Source organism: Fistularia commersonii, chromosome 29 (genome assembly GCF_037954325.1).
Source record: "Fistularia commersonii isolate RoL2024-O1a breed Wild chromosome 29, RoL_Fcom_v1.0, whole genome shotgun sequence".
NCBI lineage: Eukaryota > Metazoa > Chordata > Actinopteri > Syngnathiformes > Fistulariidae > Fistularia > Fistularia commersonii.
The window spans coordinates 392,558-412,751 of NC_141312.1; the positions used below are offsets into that span (position 1 = coordinate 392,558).

The 20,194-nt window shown below is 60.8% G+C and overlaps 2 protein-coding genes across 3 annotated transcripts in view; both read left to right on the top strand.

Annotated features, from left to right (window-relative positions):
* Positions 1–9,181, top strand: part of nyap1 (neuronal tyrosine phosphorylated phosphoinositide-3-kinase adaptor 1) — a 30,996-nt gene extending 21,815 nt beyond the window's left edge. Inside the window, exons 3-7 of the mRNA XM_086177192.1 lie at positions 4,475–4,845; positions 4,933–6,864; positions 6,953–7,195; positions 7,621–7,727; positions 8,324–9,181. Coding sequence (XP_086033318.1) covers positions 4,475–4,845; positions 4,933–6,864; positions 6,953–7,195; positions 7,621–7,727; positions 8,324–8,746 — 3,076 coding nt within the window. The 3' untranslated portion in view covers positions 8,747–9,181. The remainder of the gene's footprint in view (positions 1–4,474; positions 4,846–4,932; positions 6,865–6,952; positions 7,196–7,620; positions 7,728–8,323) is intronic.
* A 1,974-nt stretch (positions 9,182–11,155) lies between these two features.
* atp1b2b (ATPase Na+/K+ transporting subunit beta 2b) lies at positions 11,156–19,973 on the top strand. 2 transcript variants are annotated; one of them, XM_086177193.1, is made up of 8 exons: positions 11,251–11,630; positions 14,607–14,735; positions 14,815–14,922; positions 15,017–15,222; positions 15,378–15,437; positions 15,575–15,601; positions 16,318–16,413; positions 17,672–18,364. In XM_086177193.1, exons 1-8 carry the CDS (start codon positions 11,540–11,542, stop codon positions 17,831–17,833), a joined length of 879 nt encoding a protein of 292 aa, XP_086033319.1. In that variant the 5' UTR covers positions 11,251–11,539; the 3' UTR covers positions 17,834–18,364. The 2 variants fall into 2 exon arrangements, with proteins under 2 accessions (XP_086033320.1, XP_086033319.1); XM_086177194.1 differs by lacking the exon at positions 15,575–15,601 and having other exon boundaries at positions 11,156–11,630; positions 17,672–19,973.
* The last annotated feature ends 221 nt before the right edge of the window (positions 19,974–20,194 follow it).

Sequence of the window (20,194 nt, forward strand, 5' to 3'; positions counted from 1 at the left end):
TCCGCGGCGTGTCCGCGCAGCCGCGGCCGGTAATGATCTTCATATGCTATGCTAATGAGATGCACCGTGATAATGTCAGCCCAAATGTCAGGGGTCGGCCTTCGTCTCCGGATGGGCGGGATCGTTTTCACTTCGCTTTCCTCCAGGACTCGTGTCTTCATCTGAACGCCGCCGGAGCTCCTTGAAGGACACGTGACGGCTCTCGCCAATCTCCGGGTCGAGATGAAGCCGCTCTTCTTCTCCACGCTTTGGGTCGTGGTCGGCGTACGGTCCCTCGCTCGAGCGTTTACTGCGGCGAAGACGCGGCGTTTGAAGCTCACGTCGAGCGGACCGAACCCTGGGGATCATCTGGGTGTGGGACCTGCAGAGGTCTGCCGGAGCGACCTCCATGTGGCCTCACTGGTGCTGGACTGAAGGTCTATTCGTTCGTTCATCATCTCCAGCGCTTGTCCTGGCAGCGGGGTCGTGGGGGGCGGGGCCTATCGCAGTAAGAGGCGGGGCTCACCCTGGATCCATCGGATGGAGGCACGCAGGCGTTCACCCTCTCGCTCACTCGGCGTTTCCAAGCACGCCGCCGTTCATTCACTCGTTCACGCTGCGGCTCCGGCGGCGAGGCGGCCGACCCTCCGCTTTGCTTCCCCACCGCTTTGCGAACACCACCGTGGTCTCCTTCAGGGTTTGTCCTCCTCACAGGTCCCAGATGTTGGTGTTGAGGTTGGGTTCGTTGGTTGCTCACACGTGGGAGGAGATCTCATGCGCACGCGCATCCCTTAAAAGATGTGGTGACGATGCCGAGATGTGTGGAGAAGAAGAGTAAACCTCCGTGCTGAGCGAGTGGACGGAGGAGGTCGGCTTGTCGGGCGCTCCGGAGGAGGAGCGCGGATCCATGCGGAGTAATTGGATTACTAGCGCTCCGGTTGGTCGGACAGGAGCGGGAGAGGCCGATGGGAATGCTGTTCGCGGGTGAAAACCCCCGCGATGGCATTGGGTCCTGCGTTTGTGTGACTCCAGGTGTGAGGCGAGCGCTTGCTGAGAAGGTCCAGGGACCTCCAGGCATCTGAGGAGACCCATCACATAGTCACACATTAAAAGCCGCGATCGATCATTTAAACATTTGCGAGCCACTCCATATTCTGGGAAAAGCTGGCGGCGGCCGAGGTGCGGGTCCCCGTCCCCCCCGACCCGTGACCACGGATCCGACACGCTCCCACGTGTTGTCGTGACGGGAAGTTGGGCAGGGAGCGCTAATCCTGCTCATCCCGGATTAGACGGCAGTGAAAACACTGCTCTGATGAACCCGTGCTACCTCTTCCGGAAGTTTTGGCACGGCAGTGCAACTCGGGAGCACGGAAGCAGCGTTTTTAGCAAGAAACGACCGAAACCAGGTCACAAACAGTTCATAAACACGGTTTACCGGCGTACAAAACTTGTTTACCGGCGGAAATATAAAGCGCCCATCGGAGCGGCGTCACCTTCACAGAGCGGCGTCACCTTCACAGAGCGGCGTCCCAGAGCGGCGTCCCAGAGCTGTCTCCGGCTGCAGCGGCAAGAAGAGGCGCCGCCGCACCAAAACCCCGGCGTCGCCAAAGAGGCTTGGAGATGTAGGCCGACGGGCGGGACGGCGGGAGGTGAGGAGCAGGACGTGAGCCGTCGCCATTCCTACTTTTGGAGAGGATGTGGAAACACTGAGTGGGAAAAAGGTGTCCAACATGAGCAGGAGACAGAGTTCTCCAAGCAATGAGGACAGTTGTGGGGAAGACTTACTGTTGAGACATACAACCTTCACCTTGTCTAGACGATCCACCGCCTCCGGTGAAGCTCCTGCATGTGTTTGGACTGCGGGAGGAACCCGGAGAACCCCGAGGAACCCCACGAAGACACGAGGGAGACCATGGAGACCCCACACCTGTAGGCCCACCTTCGCTCGTACTTTTGTGGCCTGACCTCGTGTTTGAGGTCCCGCCACCAATCGGGTGTGCGTTGCAGAAGGTCAGACATGTTTCGGCGCTGCTCTCCCCGAAGATCCCTCGTGGCTTCAGTGTTAGAACGTCGCATGAGGTGCACGCTTGTGTTTCGAAGTGATAACGGCAACATTGAAGCGAGCGGAACCCGCAGAAGAACGGGCCTCCGGGTCAAACGCGGCGCCGGTCCGAGCCCGCTCGCGTCACATGGCTCGGAGCGCCCCGGGAGGATGCCGGCTATTTGAGGTCGTCCCGTTCGGGCTGCGAACAGAGAGCGCTGTCACTGCGGCTCGGCGGGGAAGTGCGAGGAGAAAGGAGGCCTTGTCTCGTCGGTGAAACGCGGAGAACTTAAGGTCGATGCCTCGTGCGACTCCGGTTTCACGCCGACAGAAAGAATTCAATGTGCGCCGGGCGGCGCCTCGGGGGGCGTCCGGGACACGCTCGTAACCGGGAGATAAAGGTGTCCGTCGCTGAAGCGGCAACACATAAAACGTCAATCACGACGCGAGGAGATCAGATCACCACCTCTCCTCGTTGACCTTCCGGTGACAGGCGGAGAATCAGCTGTGAAACCACGTCGATCACATCCCATAATGTCGCACGCAGTCCGTAGCATCAGGCTAACATGTCAGCTGCCCAAACTTTCACCCCTCCCGAGTCTGCTGGTGGGCCTCCCTGCAGTGCACATGCCGGGGCAGCGGGTGGCGCTGTGATTTTGATGCGCAGAGGCGCTTCATGTCCGAGCACCGTTACAGACGTGGGAAGTGCCTTGAGAGTAAACGTCGACCGAGTGTTTGCACGGAGTTACTGCTTGCAGCGACTAAACTCCGAGGAGGGTGCATCCCATGAGGTTGTGGACCGGGAGCCGTTCCAGCCCAAGTACTCTGGAGGAGTCTGGAGTACTCATGAGTACTTGGGAGTAGTCGGGACTGGGAGTAGTACTCTGTAGGCAGCCATTGTTTTGACGGCGGATCCATCTGCGCAAGGCAACTGAGTGCAACCTTATTGGGCACACAAGGGTTACAAGGTGTTGCGTTTCCTTGTCTCCATGGAGACGGAGGTCTTTCCACCCCGGAGCCGGTTTCCGTATCGTTCCTGCGGCCGAGCGGCGAGTCTCGGTGTCGGCAAATAAACGTCATTCGGACGTGGACGGGAAACATTTGGGCCGAACCGTTTGGTTTTTGTGGCTCCGCGATTGGAAAATCAAGCCTCCCCGCCGACGCCTCGGATGTCGACCGACGGCTCCGGGTCTCCTGACCCGACACATTCGCTTGGAAGCGCCCGGCCGCGGCCTGGAAGGGTTTCCTGCTGACGGCGACTCCGGAGAAAACCCGGCTCACGTCGCCTCCGAGAGCGTTTGTGCTCCGGGACGTCGTCGGTTCCTTCTGCCTTCTGAGGAGGAATTACGTCGATAAATGAATGACATGAAAGAAGGGAGCAGTTCAGGCGGGCCGGAGGAGCGGCCCGGCTCCTGTTCTGGGCTAAATTTGGCCCCGCAGAATCTATGTCGAATGCGAGGAGTCACAAGAACATCTCCGCCATGATTCAAGGGCAGAAGCTCGGCGGGAGAAATGCCGTGTCGCTACGCGACGCGCACAAATAAATATCAGCCTCGCCGCCGATCCGTGTGACCGCGGTTGTGTGTTTAATTGCACAGGACGCACTGGCGGCCCTGGATGTGCGGAAACAGCTGTGGTTAGCCAGATGCGCCCCGTCTCCGCCCGAGTGCGAGGAAGCCGCGCCGTCGTCCTGCGGCAGATCCCGCGGCCGCCGCCGATCCAGAGCCGACGTCCAGGCGCCGCAAGGGTCACGGCGCGGGCCGCCGTGGTGACGGCGAGCGTCCGAAGGGCGTCGTCCCGGCTCATCGGCGGCCCCCGCGCGGGCATTCGGTGGAATCCGCTCGACCCGAACGCTCAGACATTTGACCTCGGGCCGGACCCGACCCCATCTCGGCACTCGCTCTGTCAGACCGGCGACGTCCTCCTCGAGGCTTGCGGGCGGTCGCAGCCGGGGTTCACTGCGGGAGCGGCGGCGGCGGCGGCTGAAACGCCGCAAACAAGCACAACAATAATCCGGATTTGTTTCCCCCCCGCTTTGTTGTTTTGGGGGAATTTGTGTCATTGACGACTTCACGGTTTCAGAGGCGAAGCCGTCGAAAATATGCTACGGTCGCCACCGTTCCCATGGCAACGGATAAGAGCGGACTACAGATGTGGGTTGAGGATAAAAGAATAAGTGAATTTCGGCGGCGCGGCGTACGCTAAGAGCACTTTGTTTTGACATGGGAATTGATTTCCTAATTAAGTGCGTTTGAGGGGGAAGCAGATGTGGAGGAAACGAGATGGAAAGCGAGCGTAAAAGACGCAGGCGCCTCGGGGGGCTTCCCCCGCCGCAGGAGGAGCCCCCCGAGGCGCTCCCGCACCGCCGAGAGAGCGCGACGGAGGAGGCGGTCGGTCACGCGGGCGCCGAAACGCCGGTGTCTTTGAACGTCTCGCCGTTTCTCCCCCACGCAGCTCCGGCCAGAGCGACCCCTCGGCGACCGTCGGCAAAGTCAGAGACTTGGCTTCCTTTCGCCGCCACTTCCGGATGGGATTCATGACCATGCCGGCCTCCCAGGACCTGTCCCCCCACTCCTGTGCCTCGGCCATGGCGCCGCGCTCGCAGTCCTGCCACGCCGTGGGCGCCGGCGACGCCGGCCTGGAGAACGGCGACTACTCGGACACGCAGTCTCAGCACGGCGGGCGCTGCCCCCCGGCCAAACCCAAGCGCCACCCCAGCACTCGCCTCAGCTCCTCCTCCGCCGACAGCCGAGGACCTCCGGAGACGCCGCCGCCGCCCCCGCCGCCCGCCCACTCGCAGTCCAAACACTCGGACAAGAAGAACGGTGAGGAGGCGCTCCGGCCGCGCGTCGGCTCGGTCAAAACGACCCCCGTCTTTGTGTGTTTGCGACCTGCGCTTTTCTCTCCCGCAGCCATGAAGAAGTCCGACTCGGGGGACGTCGGCGGCAAAAAGGTGCCTCCTCTGAAGCCCAAGAGGAGCCCCAGCACCCAGCTGTCCTTCGACCCCCTGCCTCCACGCGTGCCTCCCTGCGCCACGTCGCTGCCCTTCCAGTCGGCCGACTCCCAGATCCAGACCGGGGACGGGGAGGACGAGCCGGTGTACATAGAGATGGTGGGCCAGGTGTTCACCAGGGACAGCCAGACCGCCACGCCGCACCCCGTCACCCCGGTGGCCACCACGCCGGACTCGGACTCGGACCAGAGCGAGGCCATCTACGAGGAGATGAAGTACCCTCTGCAGGAGGACCGCGAGTCCCACAGACATCTGCCCGGCAAGCACGAAAAACCCAAAAGCTCCAAGCACTTCCACGTCGCCCCCTCTTCCTCCAGCAGCTCCTCCTCGCTGCCGCGGCCCTCGTCCTCGTCGCCGTCCTACTCCAAACCCAAAGCCGCCGTGTCCATCTCGCACTCGTCCCCCCTGCCCTCCTCCGCCTCCTCCACCCCTGTTCCCCAGGTCCTCTCCACCAGCCCCCACACCCCGCGGGCCCCGACCCCCTATCTGCTGCAAGGGAGTAAGTCCGAATGCGAGTCCAACACGAAGATCCCCGCCCCCTTCCCCAACCTCCTGCAGCACCGGCCCCCGCTGCTGGCCTTCCCCCAGCCGGCCGCCGCCTCCAGCGGGGTCGGCGTGCAGAACAAGGGTTCCGCCTCCTCCAAAATGGGGACTCAGACGTCCGGCGCCGCCACGCAAGCCGGCGCCTCGTCCTCCAACGCTCCGGCGTCCCTGTCGGGCTCCAAGGAGCCGTCGGGAGGCGGCGTGACGCCGCAGGACAAACACAGCAGGGACTCCCAGCTGGGCCCGGCTCCCGGACTGAGAGCCCGGAGCCACTCCACGCCCCTGCCTCCCTCCTCCAAGTCCACCTCCCCTTTCTCCCATCACCACCACCACCCGCACCACAGGCCCTCGCACTACCATCACTATCGCAAGCCGGAGAGGGGGGACTCTCCCGCCCCGACCAAGAGCAGCTCCCAGACCTGCACCCAAACCACCGTCCAGACCCAGACCTCGGCCACCAGCAAGGAGGGGAAATCTGTCAGTTTCCTTTTGAAGGCAGACAAGGGAGACAGGGACAAGGACAGGGACCGGGACCGGGACCGGGACAGAGACAGAGACAGAGACAGAGACAGAGACAGGGACAGGGACCGGGACAGGGACAGGGACAGGGACAGGGACAGGGACAGGGACCGAGACCGAGACCGAGACCGAGACCGAGATCGGGATCGGGATCGGGATAGGGATCGGGGCAGGGACAAAGACAGAGAGCGAGATAAGGACAGAGACCGAGACAGGGACCGAGACAGGGATCGAGACAGGGACCGGGACAGAGACCGGGACAGAGACCGGGACAGGGACCGGGACAGGGACAGGGATCGAGACCGGGACCGGGACCGAGATCGGGACGGAGGGCCGCACTCTCTGCAAATGGACAGCGTTCCTTCTAGCGGCCAAACGTCTCAAGGCGGCAGCGGCTCGACGCCGACGCCGCTGTCCTCGTCCCAGCGTCCTCATTCCCGACCCCACCTCCGCTCTCACACCCCTCACGGCCTGCCGGCGTACAAGCCGCCCTCGTCCGACAGCCCGCTGCTCTGGACGTACCCGTCCGGAGGCTTCCGGAGGCCGCCGGCCTACGAGAGCCTGAGGGGAAGCTCTCAAACGCCGTCCCTGCAGCAGCCCTCCGGCGCCGGCGAGGGGGCGTCCAAGAGCAACGGAGGGCCGGCGTCCCTGCAGTCGAAGGCGGGCTTCATGCCCTGGGACAGCAGCGCCGGCCTGGCTGCGGACGAGGGCTCTTACTGGCCCATGCAGAGGAAACTGTCCTTCAGCCACGGGAGCCGGGAGGCAGAGAGTAAGTGGCGTCCGTCTCCGACGACCGAACGTTTGTCCGACACCCGCCTCGGCACGAGCCGATAGAACTCTGTCCCGTCTTGTCTCAGAAGACGAAGGCCGCGCGTGGAACGGCAGCGCCGACGCCTTGTTGAGGATGGACAAGGAGGAGCCGGGCGGGGGCTTCCGGGGAGGCCCGTCCAGCATGCCGCTCCACTTCGGAGGCGCCGCCGGCCGGGCGACGGGTCACAGCGAATCCCTGGCGGGCGCGGACGGCGGGCCGGGGTTCAGGGCCCTCCCCAGGGCGGGGCTGCCTCTGCCCTGCCAGACCTTTCCTGCCTGTCGCAACGGAGGTAAGCCAGCACTTCTGCACGACTAACGCCTCGCTCTGCCCCGACACTCCCTGCTGCACTGCAGGTAGCCTCCCGGCGTCCTCCTCGCTCCCCGGTCTCCGAGGTCCGACTCGGGAGACGGAGGCGCCGATCTCCGCCGGCGTCGACCCGAAGAGGGCGTGGCTTCACAAACTGGCCGGCCGCAGATGAGCCGCCGCCGCCGCCGGCTTCCAGAACCTTGTTCTATTCAGCCCGAACTTCAGGATGTAAACAGTCACCGCTACCTAACACAACAGCAAACAATGAGCAGTATCTGTCACAAACACACACACACACACATGAGCGTCCGATGAGGTGACACGTGGGGAGCACATGGGACACGCACCGGAAACTAAACGTGGTGTTTGGACGCTCTGGTTCACGCCGTCACGTTTGTTTCCTTGCAGAAGTGGGGCGTCTGGGCCGGTCCTCGTCCGCCGCCGGGGTGAGACAGGTGGGCGGAGGAGACGTCCAGAGACAGAGCAGCCTACCGGCGCGAGAAGCCCTGAATCAGGTGACTATTTTTAAATATATATCGCGCCCGGCCTGACGACTATAGACTGGATGAACTCGGTCCGGAGCGAGCATGAATACGGCTCTCGGTATGACTTCCCCTCCCGTTCATCGGTGCTCCTGCAGGTCTATTTATAGCCGGCAGATTCGCCCGCCGAGCAGAATAATGGTCTGGCCGCCTCTCCGGAAGAAAAAAAGGAGGATAACATGAGCCGGTGCGTGACGCCGGTCGGTGAGCGCGAGCGATCGGCGGCGAGAAGGCGGCGCTCCGCGCTCCGGGGCCGAGAGACGCGGCTTTCGGCGGCGCCGTTGTTTTTTTGAAGCGTATTCTGGCTGCATAGCGAGCGCTGACGCAGTCGGAGTGTGCTGCAGAGGCGTCTGCATGCGTCTGGCCGACCCTCCCTCCGCCCCTGCCAGACGGGCCGGTGCTGCATCCTGCTGGACGTGCACGGGAACTGCACGGGGCGGGGGGCGGCCCGGGGTGGCCTGGGGCGGCCCGGGGCGGCCCGGGGCGGCCCTGGCAGGGGGCGGCCCGGGGCGGCGGTTTCTCCGGGATCCGTCGCCGTGTCTGATTGCGTTTGCGTTCTTTGTGTCCAGCTGCACGGCCTGGGCCCGTCGCAGGCGCCCTGCAGCCCCGGCGTGTCCCGGCAGCAGCAGCAGCTCCAGCTCCACCAGCAGCAGTTGCAATTGAAGCAGCAGCTCCAGCAGCTCCAGCAACAGCACCACCTGCAGTTGCAGTTCCAGCAGCTGGCCCAGCTGGCGCAGGGACAGCCCGCTGTCGGCGGGGGCGCCGCCCCCTCCGCGACCCAGACCCAGAGAGACGGGAAGCTGCTGGAAGTCATCGAGCGGAAACGCTGCCTCTGCAAAGAGATCAAGGCCCACAGGCGTCCCGACAAAAGCCTGTGCAAGCAGGACAGCATGCCCATCCTCCCCAGCTGGAGACGGACACCTGAGCCCCGGAAGACGGGCACGCCGCCCTGCCAGAGGCCGCAGGCCGTGGTGTGGGACACGGCCATCTGACCCGGGACGACGGCGCCGAAGGACCGCCGAAGGACCGCGCGGCACGCCGAGGACGGCCGGGGGGGGCGGGACGCTTCCGGAAGGTAAAGGTGGAGGGACGGAGGAGGGAACCGAAGTCGCGGACGGCCTCGTGCTCCGAGGGAAGGCCGGGACGCACGCCGCCTCCAACTCATTCCGTCCTCGCCCTCTGGATTCGGACCCGCCCGCTTCCCCTCCGCCCACCGCCGGGTTCTAGTTGCCGACCCTCCCGCCCGCCGTACTCTTTCTACCGAACGCCCGGGATTCGTCGGGCGCCGCCAAAAGTTCCTCCTCGCTCCTCGAGGCGTCGAGTCTTCGGGAATCCCGCGAGCCGTCCGACGGGCGGGACTCGGCGAGGAGCGAGAAGCTACCGACCGTACCCGTTTGAAAATATTTGTAATGTAAAAAAAAAATCTATTCACTTTCTCAACATTTCTGCAGTTTTATAGCAATACGGCTCCCGAGGCCGGAGCGGCGCGACTCCGAGCTCGAGGCGACGAGCCGACGTACGTATCTGAGACTTGAACATATTTACCGTCATTCTCTGCATGTCACAATAGACATACAGTATTGTAAGATACATATATATATATATACATACATATATATATGTGTATCTATATATGTACACGTGTAGAGATGATCATGTCCACTTTTACATCCAGCAGATCTTCACTATTATATCATGTGGTTGTATTTAAAAAAAATAAAAGAGGCGGCGCGACAGATCCGGTCAAAAGGTAGGCGGAGCCAAAGGCCTCCCGACGCCGACGGCGAGGAGGGACGGCCGCCCGGGACAGAACGCCGGAACAATCTGCACAAGACGCGCTCTGCGGAGGGCGTCGGGACGGCGCCGGACGGCCTGTAAATAGACGACCTGGTACCACCTGGTCCCGCCGTACTGGAGATGTAGCAACTTTCCGTTTTCATACGCGTAATCGACACATACGATGTAGCATATCCTGTATAAAGCGTCCTCTTGTTTTTCTAAGGAGTGAAGTTCGTCAGCCGCCGCGGCCGGTCCACGCGTCACCCGTAGTCCCACTAATAACCGGAAGGCCCTGAGAGGAAGCTCCGCCCACTTGATTTAGATTTATGCAAGACTCCCTTTAAGCCGTGTTCTTTTCCTTCAATGCCTTCTTTTCTTTCCATCTCCACGCCCGCTCCCCGTCCCGTACAGGTTTTCCGCTCCTCGTCCGGACATTTTCCAATACTTTGCTGCTATCCGGAGCGACACCCCGACCCCCCCGCCCCACCTCACCCCCCCCCCACCCCCCCACCGCCAGAAAACGGTTTGCTTTCATTTCGGCGAGCCACGCGAGGCGGAGCCAGCCCTCCTGTGATAGTACCAAGGCACTTGAATGTCTCCTGGTTGTTGTTGTTGTTTGGATAGTTAGCACCGAACTGTACGGCGCACGTGAGAAGAAGACCTACCCGCAGGCAGGGGAGTCACCGCTCGGCCTTTTCCCCTTCGGTTCGGCCCGCGGGGGGGCGAAGGGCAAGTGCAATGCATGCAGAGGCTCCTCGCGCCCGAGATGCTCCGACCACGCCGAGCGCGGCGCCGCGTTCCGGCTCGGTCGCTCTCGTGACGATTCCCCTTCGCCGACCGAGGACCGAAGAACTTTCCGGAATAGTTTACAGAAGCTGTTGGTTTTGTGTGTCTACTAAAACAGTGGCCATTATATGCGTGCCATACTATATTGATATGGTAAGATACGGTGTACCTTGGAAATCACTGTAGTGCTATATTTGCATTGATATTGTCATTAAAAATAAATTTTATATATTGAACTTTACACAACCACGCTGATCTTTGCGTGCGGGCGCACGCACACACGTACACACACACGCGGCAGTTCCCGCGGCGTCCAGCAGGGGGCGCCCGCGAGGAGCTCCTCGCCTCTGATCCTCCTGATCTCCTCTGGTGTTCCACCTCCTCTGAGGGCAGCTGGACCTCGAGGGTCTCAGAGATGGTCCAACCAGCCACACGGGGCGACTCGCCGGGGAGCCGGGGTCGGGAGGGGGTCGGGGGGGGACGGGGGTCTCCCGGGTCCGGTCTGAGCTGGAGGAACCCCGGATGTTGCACAGCAGAAGGTCCGGAGGAGGAAGCGCCACCTCCGCTGCGGCTCCACCTGTGCGCGTCATCCGGAGGACTCGTCTGCAAGGGGAAGGGGGGGGGGCGTCGTGCACGCTCGTTGACGTCACACTAATCATATCTCTTGCACGTGACGCCCGCGGAATCACCAATCGATCATCTCGATCAGGTGTGTGTGTGTGTGTGTGTATGTGTGCGGAGTGGGGGGGGCGAACACGCTAGTCTCTCCCGGGCTTCGGGTGACGTGGCTCGGGGGGGGGGGGCAGGCGCATGCGCGTTGATGATCGTTCCGGTGCGCGGTGGGGGGGGCTTTACCGCAGTGTCTGTGCGTTTCTGCAGCGCTCATCAAAACTCTGCGGCAGGCGGGCGGCGGGAGCGCGGACGCAGCTGCCTCTTCTCTCTCTCTCTCTCTCTCTCTCTCTCTCTCTCTCTCTCTCTCTCTCCTCCTCCTCCTCTTCTTCCTCCTCCTCCTCTTCCTCTCCCCTCTTCCCTCTAATTCCCTCGTCTTTTCAAACGGAGCCGGTTAATTGCCTCTTCTCCCGGGCTCCGGTGCAGCAGGACTCCCTCCCTCTCTCTCTCCCCCTCTTTCTCTCTCTCTCTCTCTCTCTCCCTCCTTCTGCCCCGGAGGAGGGTATTTATCGAGGAGTTCCCGCCGCGGAGACCCGACCTTTTATGACAAAATGGCAAAGGACGGAGAGAAAGGCGAGTGGCGGGAGTTCATCTGGAACCCGAGGACGCGGGAGTTCCTGGGCCGGACGGCGAGCAGCTGGGGTAGGAGCCCGCCGCGCAATGCAGCAAACGCCGGGGGGGGCGGGGGCGGTGTGTGTGTGTGTGTGTGTGTGTGTGTGTGTGTGTGTGTGTGTGTGTGTGTGTGTGTGTGTGTGTGTGTCGCGGAGAGGAGATCACCGTTACTATGCGTTTCACCCTGGTTAAACTTGAGTCCACCCTGGGGGGGCAGGTGAGTCCTGGTCCAGGACAGAGTCTGGATGCAGCTCTGCTGCTCCTGATGCCTCCATCCATCCTTCCATCCTTCCTTCCATCCTTCCTTCCTTCCCTCCTTCATTGGTTCATCTGTTCATTGGTTCACCGGAGTCTTTGACTCTGTGGCGCAGTGGGTGGAGGATCTGGTCTCCTGGTCTCCTGGTCTCCAGCGGGTCCAGGCTGGTCCTGCAGCAGCAGCAGCAGCAGCAGCAGCAGCAGAGTGCCCCCCCCCCCCTCATACACACACACACACACACACACACACACACACACAGGTTGTCATGGTCCCAGAGAAGGTGGAGAAGGTGGAAGCTGCAGAGCAGATCGGTGGTGTTGGTCCCATATGGCGTGGCTCTAATGACATTGGGTCGGTGTAATCTGGGTAAAGCCGAGGGCGGCTGAAACTGCGAGGGACTTAATCCTAATCTAATGACTCTGCTGGCCGGCGGGCCGGGACGGCTGAGGGACGCCGGCCCGAGACAGAAAACCACTTTCAGGAATCGGGATGAGATGTTCTCCTGAGCGGGGGGGGCAGGGGAGGGTCCGGGGCTCCTCCGCCGGGACCCCCTGGCCGCGGGCCAGTTAATCTGGATCAGGGGATCCAGGAGCCTTGGGGTCTTGGTGGCTCTAAGCCGCGCTCTGCTAAGGCTCGCTAATTGGCCTATTTGCGGAGGGGCGGCTCCTGGCCGCCGACCTCGGATCTTCACCTCGGACTTTCCTTCACCGTGTCTTCTTGTCCGAGCGGCCTTCGCCCGGCGAGGTCGCCCGCTCCGTGGCCGAGGTCGCGCGGCTCGAAGGGGCGTCGCATCAGACGCCCTTGAGCTCCTCGTCATGGAGACGCCCTCGTGAAGAAGAACGCCGCCCTGGTCCGGACGCTGGCGTGGAGCCCCAAAGCCCGTGAGATCCGGCCCGGACGCCAAACGCGAGCGCCAAAATCATCGGAATCTGCGTTTGGCCGCGGGCCGCGCTCCCCTCCGGCCGGGCGGCGCCCCCACGCCGCCACCGTTACCTAGCAGATCAGTCGGAGAAGGGGATTGGACGGGCAGATCTGGCCGCAGGCGCAGGTCCTCCCCCTCGGCTGCACCCGAACCCTCCGGACATCTGGGACCCTCGAGAAGCCTCCGGGCCGGTCCGGGGCCGGACAGGACGGGAACGGGACCAGACCTCCTCACCGTGTGTGATCACCCATTCCACATTGATTAAAAAAACATGGCCTCCTAATTAATTGTGAAAGAAAGGAGGCCCTGGGGGGGGGAGACACCTGAGCCGCCCCTTTGTCCTGGGCCTTCAGACCTTCAAATGCAGGCCCTGAAAGCAACACTCCACACCGTAACCACAACACCCCCCCCACACATGACCCCACGTGCACGTGTGCTCGTCTAGTCTCTCAGGGGGGGTGTCATGTTTACGTTCGCTCCTACAGTCCCCTTCAACACACACACACACACACACACACACACACACACACACACACACACTTCATCAGCCGGGTCCAGATCCGATGACTCGGCTGCAGTGGTCGCAGTGAGCTGCTGGCTGGGCACACCCCCTGCTGCAAAACACACACACACACACACACACACACACACACACACACACACACACACACACTCAAAGCTAACTCAGGGATCATTTGTCATGGTGAGCAGGGCCAGATGCCCGGGCTGCTGATGGAGCCAAGGAGCTCCACGCTGGGGGGTGACACACACACACACACACACACACACACACACACACACACACACACACAGCTGCTGCCCGGCTCATACCACAGGTGTGGCGGCAGGCAGCCAGAGAGGGTAGCAAACGGTGAGTGCAGAACAAGATGGAGATGGAGAAGAACTTCAGTGTGGAAGTGCTGGAGTTGCGGCCCCGGCGGCCCCGTCGGCCCCGGCCAGCGCTGTCAGCTCCGTGACAGTGTGCAGGCCTCCAGGCCGGGTTCTTCCCCTCTGGTTTCCTGTCATGTGACCGGCGAGCGGCTGATGTAACCCGATGACTGTTTATGCCAGCGTCTATAACGGGCCGGGCCGCCGTCCCCGGGGCCTCGTCCTCCTCCTCCGGCTCCCGTCTCACTCTGTCATCGTTCCCGCCGCTCTGAAAGCGGAGCCGACTCTCGGCCGAAGGTTTATCTCCGTGTCTGACGGTGATGGAAGGCCTCCCTGGACGCGTCCCTCTGGGCCGGCGCTCCAGCGGCTCCCGGTTTAATGAGGACAAATCACGTTCCGGTTTGCGCGGCGCCAGATTCGCTCCGTGATCCGGATCTTTCAGATGATCCGCAGAAACCCAACGCGACCTCGGACCGATGCCGGCTCCGAAGAGAAAGAAGCGGGGTTTTGAGGCCGAGGAGGTCTGAGGACGGGAACGGGAGGGAGAAGCTTTCGGGGCGCGACGAGACTCGAAGCACGAAGGAGAAAACGAACGCTTTTACGTCCGGTAATATCTGATCTGGGTGCTTCCAAGACGGCGGCCGCTCTATCGGTTGTCCGTAGGTGCGAACGAGAAGGCGAGCGTTTGCGTCTCCACCTCTAAGTTGGGCCTCCTGGTGCCGGCCGAGGGTCGGAGACGGATGAAGGAAAACGTCACGGCGTCGTTTGGCTTTAAAAGGCCGACGAGGCTCCGGGAATCGGACGCAAATCGACGTAAATTTGAAACCCGTTTTCCGTCTGGTATTCTCGTCGTCGCTCGTGAACCGCCGGCATAAACGGCGGTGCGGTGAAATCATGCTGTGGGAGGATGACAGTGTTCTTGGCGCTGTGTCGCGTGCAGGCCTCATCTTCGTCTTCTACCTGGTCTTCTACATCTTCCTGGCCGGCCTGTTTGCGCTCACCATGTACGTCATGCTGCAGACGCTGGACGACCACAAGCCCACCTGGCAGGACCGCCTCTCCACGCCAGGTGCAGTATTCGCTGCGCTCGCCCAGATAAAGAGCGGCGCCGGCAGCGCTTTGACCTCCGTCTCCTCGCCCCCCCGCAGGCATGGTGATCAGACCCAAAGCCGACGAAACCTTCGAGATCGTCTACAGCCTCCAGGACACGGAGACCTGGGACCTCTACGTTCAGGCTCTGGACAAGTTCTTGGCACGTACGTAGCAAAACGCCACTCTGCTGGAAATCGCTCCTCTGCTGCAGTCCTTGGTTAGATCTTCCTCCATGTTCCCCTCCATGTTCCCCCGCAGCCTACAACAACTCGGTCCAGGCCCAGAAGAACGACCGGTGCACCCCGGACCAGTACTTCGTGCAGGAGGACAGCGGCGACGTGAAGAACAACCCCAAACGCTCCTGCCAGTTCAACCGCTCCGTCCTGGAGGAGTGCTCGGGAATCGATGACCGTTACTATGGATACCAGGAGGGAAGGCCGTGCATCATCATCAAGCTGAATCGGGTATGAGGGGGAAGGAGCGAGAGGACGGTGTTGCTAGGAGACGCCGGTCGGCTGCGACAAAGAGAATAAAGATGGTTGCGGTTTAAAAAAAGGAAGTGAAAGAGCGGCGGCGTTTTCCCGCCCGCTGTGTTGACGTCCCGTTTCCATGACGACAGGTGATCGGGATGCGGCCGGGGAAGAACGGCCAGGCGCCCTTCGTCACCTGCGGGGCCAAGGTGAGACGCCGGGGGAGCCAACATGGCCGCCTCTGCTCACCGCCATCTCAGTCCTGTTTCACCACTCTGTGTGTGTGTGTGTGTGTGTGTATGTGTGTGTGTGTGTGTGTGTGTGTCTTCTCTTCACATTGCTCCAGAAATACAAAGTGGGCAAAGACCAGTGGGTAAGATGGGCAGCAGTAGAGTAGATGCTAGAAGTTGCTCCTCCCAGTAGCTCCTGTGTGTCTTCACGTCTGTCCTGCTCGATGATAGTTAGAGCTTCTGACCTTCTTCAGCACTTGTTCTGGGTAAAAGACACAGAACCAAGGAAGAACGTGGAGTCTGACAGAGCGGAGCCACAAAACCTTCTCACACAATTCAGAAATGAAGTCAGATGAGCCTTCTTCTTCTTCTTCTTCTTCTTCTTCTTCTTCTTCTTCTTCTTCTCCTGTGGGCTGCTCCCTTCAGGGGTCACCTCAGCCAGTCTAAACCTGTCCAAGAAGAAGAAGAAGAAGAAGTAGAAGAAGAAGAAGAAGAAGAAGAAGGCTGTGAGGAGATGGTGAAAAGAGGGTGGATAGAAAATAGAGCATTGCATTCATCCAGTGGAAAAGTCCAAGTCCCGAGGTCGGCGGGGGTCGACCCCCCACCACCACCACCCATTACTCATATGTTCTGGTATGTGCTGGTTTGAGACCAGAGGAACCGTCTTCCCAGTGCTTCAGAGAGCTGGAGGGGTGATCACAGCAGTCCGAAGGTCCAAGTCTTAGATGTGAAGTAGAGCGGTTCTGGTCCCCCCCCCCCCCCTTCGCGGGTCAAGCTGGTGGGAACCAGCTTTGGCTCTCCTGGACGCAAACATGGAAGATCTCATGATGGCCTGACCGGTTTTCTTGCATCCCCACAGAGAGAAGACGGGGACAAGATCGGAGAGATGATCTTCTTCCCTCCGAACGGCACCTACAACCTGATGTACTACCCTTACTACGGCAAGAAAGCTCAGGTGAGGCGACCCGTCCACCCCGGGAGTGTCGGACATGTTGATCGGAACCCCCCAAAGCCAATGTAACATTATGAAACAGGCGTCGGCGCATCAGGTTCATCATTACGCCGCCTTTTTGTTAAAATGGACGCCGCTGATACCACAGTGTCACTTTGACACGTGGTCACATTCGCACTCCAACACTGAAGGGGAGGGTGAACGTCTGGATGTGTCTCAGGCCCCGTTTACGCAACAACGCATGGGAAAACACAGCACTTTGTAACGGGGTGGAATACGTCCGGAGGGTCCGGCGGCCGCCCTCCGACCGTGGCCTCCTCAGGAGTACTCTGGGGGTCACTTGCTGTGCACAGATGGGTACACCATAGCAACTGTAAACTCCAGAGCAGAGACAGTACTCTAGGGTACTGTGAAGTGCTCTGCAGTACTCTAGGGTATTGTGAAGTACCCCACAGTACTCTAAGGTACTATGACGTACTTTCGGGTACTGTGAAGTACTCTGCAGTACTCTAGAGTATTGTGAAGTACCCCTCAGTACTCTAAGGTACTGTGAAGTACTTTAAGACACTGTGAAATACTTTGCAGTACTCGGACTACCATGACTCCCAGTCCACATCCTCCTGGAAGTGAGCCGTCTTGTTGTCCAGGGTCACGGCAAGCAGCGCCTCCGCCTCACCGTCGGTCCGTACAAGTACTCGTTTATTCGACGTCGTCTGCGTTTATGCTCCCGGGTTCTGCCCGAGCTTCTCGTTCTGTCCCATCTTTATATGCTTCTTTGGCAAACTGCGGATTTGCTGCGCCACCCTGGAGTTCAGGGTCCCTCCGAGCGCGAGCTCCACATCGTCGTCGGTCCGCCAACGGCTCGGCGCTGTTGAGGTTGACGCTGTCCTGCCCAGACAGGAAGTGTCTCCGCATGTTTGGGCTCGTTACAAACAGCGTCAACTAGTGGGGCGATACATGTACTACAGCGTCCCTTGTGTTTCTCGCGATGGTGCTCGAGGGGCCGTTTGAAAGCGGTCGCCGGAGACCAGGCGGAACGTGGTTGTGTAAACAGAGTTCTGCGATGGGTTCAGGCCTTCTAATCCCGGCGTGTCGTGTCCTCAGAGAAGACGGGAGTCACCGCTGAGCGGGATTATTCTGGAAACAATCACCCCACCCCCCCCGTCCCCGAGGGTTTAGCTCAGGTGTTCTTAGACGGCACGACAGTCCGAGTGCAGGCTTTGTGCTCTCCTTGAACATGTCCTGGGATCTTTTGGTGCAGGTCAACTACTCCCAGCCTTTGGTCGCCGTCAAGTTCCTGAACATCACCCTCAATGAGGACGTCCACATCGAGTGCAAGATCAACGCCAACAACATCCCCTCCGGGAGCGAGAGGGACAAGTTCGCCGGGCGGGTGTCCTTCAAGCTGAGGATCAACAACTAGGTCCCGCCGCCCCTCCTCTCAGAACCCGCCCTCCTCCTCCTCCTCCTCTGCGAGTCGCTCACACACACAGAAACCGGCGTCGGGGTTCTCAGCCTTCTGGGATTTGTTTACACGGTGGGACGGGCGGGTCGGCGGCGAGGCGGAGGTTGAGAACCCCGCCGAGGTTTCTGTCCGTGCACTTTGGGACCGAATCTTTCCTGTAAATTAGTTTGAGGTGACGTCTGTTTCTACTGCATGACCGACGCTCGGGCGGCCGCCGGCGTTCCCGCCGGACCGCCGCTCCTCGCCGAGCGTCCCTCTATATATGAATATACGCGGGCGGCGTTCCGGAGCGTGTATATCCGCCGTATTTATTTCGACGGCATCATAACCTTCTGTCCGCACCTCTGTTTTGTTGCGATTTTAAAGAAACCCGATCCGACAGACGAGCTCACGACTCGACGGCTGGATGCAGACACCAAGCCATTTTGCATGTGTGTGTTGTCTTTAGCGTGCTCTGAGGGACGGAGTCCCCCCCCCCCCCCCCGACCCCCGACCCCCGACCCCCGACCCCCGACCCCACCCCTCCCACCACGTCTGCTGAGTGTGAACCACTGACCAGGACAAACCACCATGTGATCTACTGAACCTCACACACTCTTCCTGTGTGTGAGGAAACCGTAAGCCAGGTAGTTAGAGGTCTTAGCTTTCGGGAGGTCCGCCTGTCGGGCGCGGCTCCCGAGGAAGACCGGCGCTCGACGGGCCAGAGACCCGGCCCCGCAAGCTAGCTTAGCACGATGAGGGGTGGCCTATGGCGCCGGTATTCCCTGGCCCAGAAATTAAGAATCGCTCCCGTGTCGGTGGTGTGGCGTTTAAATCCAGTTTAGCGATGAAGATGCAGAGGTCAGCTCCTCTTCCTCGCCGCCAGGAGGTCCCTGCTGGGATTCCCACCGGGGACCTTCCTGTGTGGGGTCTCCATGCTCCCCGGTGTCTGCGTGGGGTTCCTCAGGCTTCCTCCCACAGTCCAGACACATGCAGGAGCGTCAGTGGACTCCCTGAGCTCTCCATCTGGTGGAGGACAGGGTGGAGGTCCGTGGATGAGGTGGAGCATCTCTTTGTGCCGCGGCCACCAGCGGGACGGTAACGTCTGATTGAACCAGAATTACCCCAAAAGTCGACTGTGTACATTCAAGTGTGTGTGTGTGTGTGTATGTGTGTGTGTGTGTGTGCGTGCGCGGGGCTCGTTTCCACAACTGTTCACACTGTAGGTCGGGAAGTTGCATGCAATGTGCAATATTCATCATGAACGCTTATTTCCGTTGTAGCTTTGGCAGACCAGACCATAATAATCCCGTCTCGTTCATCCTTTCTGTCTCCAACCCGGTCGCCGTAGACGAGGGGGGGTGGGTTCCGGGTCGGGGGGGTCCAGAGGAGTCGTCTGGAACGTGAAACGAAGCTCTGTAGGAGGCGTCTGCGTCCCGGCGCCCTGCCGTCTGATAGGAGGACCTCTTCCTGATCTCCTGGTCCTGGTCCTCCTCCTCCACGTCCGTGGAGTTTATGGTTCCTCCCCTTGAGTTGGCCGTCCATCGATTCCCCTCCCGGTCGTGGCGGTGGTCTCCATGGCGACGCTCCCCCGGCCCCTCGGAAACCCCCAGACGCCCGAGCAGGAAGTGGGTGTGTCTCCTGCCCTGAGAAGGAGAGTGTGTGTGGAGCCGTGTGGGCGTCCTCCAACACGCCAACACGCCTACACGCGTGTCCTGGTGGAATCGACTAGTTATGTAACTAAGTAAAGCTCCCGGCCTGAGCTGTCCATCATTTCAAACCACACCTGTGGTTTCCGGGGCGACGGGCGACCGTTGACAGCGTCAGATGAAGGTGGGGTCCCCCCCGGTCGGGACCCCCTCTCCTCCGGCCCTCCGGCCTCCACACACTCTCTCCACCAGGAGGTCTTCACCCCCCGGCGGTCAGGACGTGGCCTCTCCTTCTCCTCTGGCTCGGCTTCAACAGTTACTTAATTTCACTGTAATCTCTTAATCTGGTGGGCTAATCCACAGCCTGTACGCTGAACTTCTTCACCCTGCTCGGCTCCTCCTCCTCCTCCTCCTCCTCCTCCTCCTCCTCTCCTCTCCAAAATGTCCTCCGCTTCTCCTCCGACCCCTGCAGAACGCGGTTCCTCGCGGTTCCTCGCGTTCCACCCCGTGAAGATGAGTCCTTCAACCAAAGATCCTCATCCCGGTCCCCCCGTCCCCCCCCTTCGGCAGGGGATTAGCGATCCCGCGTGGGATCCAGGTGGCAGGGAGAAGACCTTCTGCTATTAAGAGGCTTACGATTATGTAATGACAATGATAATTACGCGGTAATAATGCGCACAAAGAGGAAGCG

Excerpts from the sequence above, each read along its gene's own strand:
- atp1b2b (XM_086177193.1), top strand. The coding sequence starts at position 11,540 with ATGGCAAAGGACGGAGAGAAAGGCGAGTGGCGGGAGTTCATCTGGAAC. Across the intron at positions 14,923-15,016 it reads TCTGGACAAGTTCTTGGCAC|CCTACAACAACTCGGTCCAG; the intron begins GTACGTAGCAAA and ends GTTCCCCCGCAG. Across the intron at positions 15,602-16,317 it reads AAGTGGGCAAAGACCAGTGG|AGAGAAGACGGGGACAAGAT; the intron begins GTAAGATGGGCA and ends GCATCCCCACAG.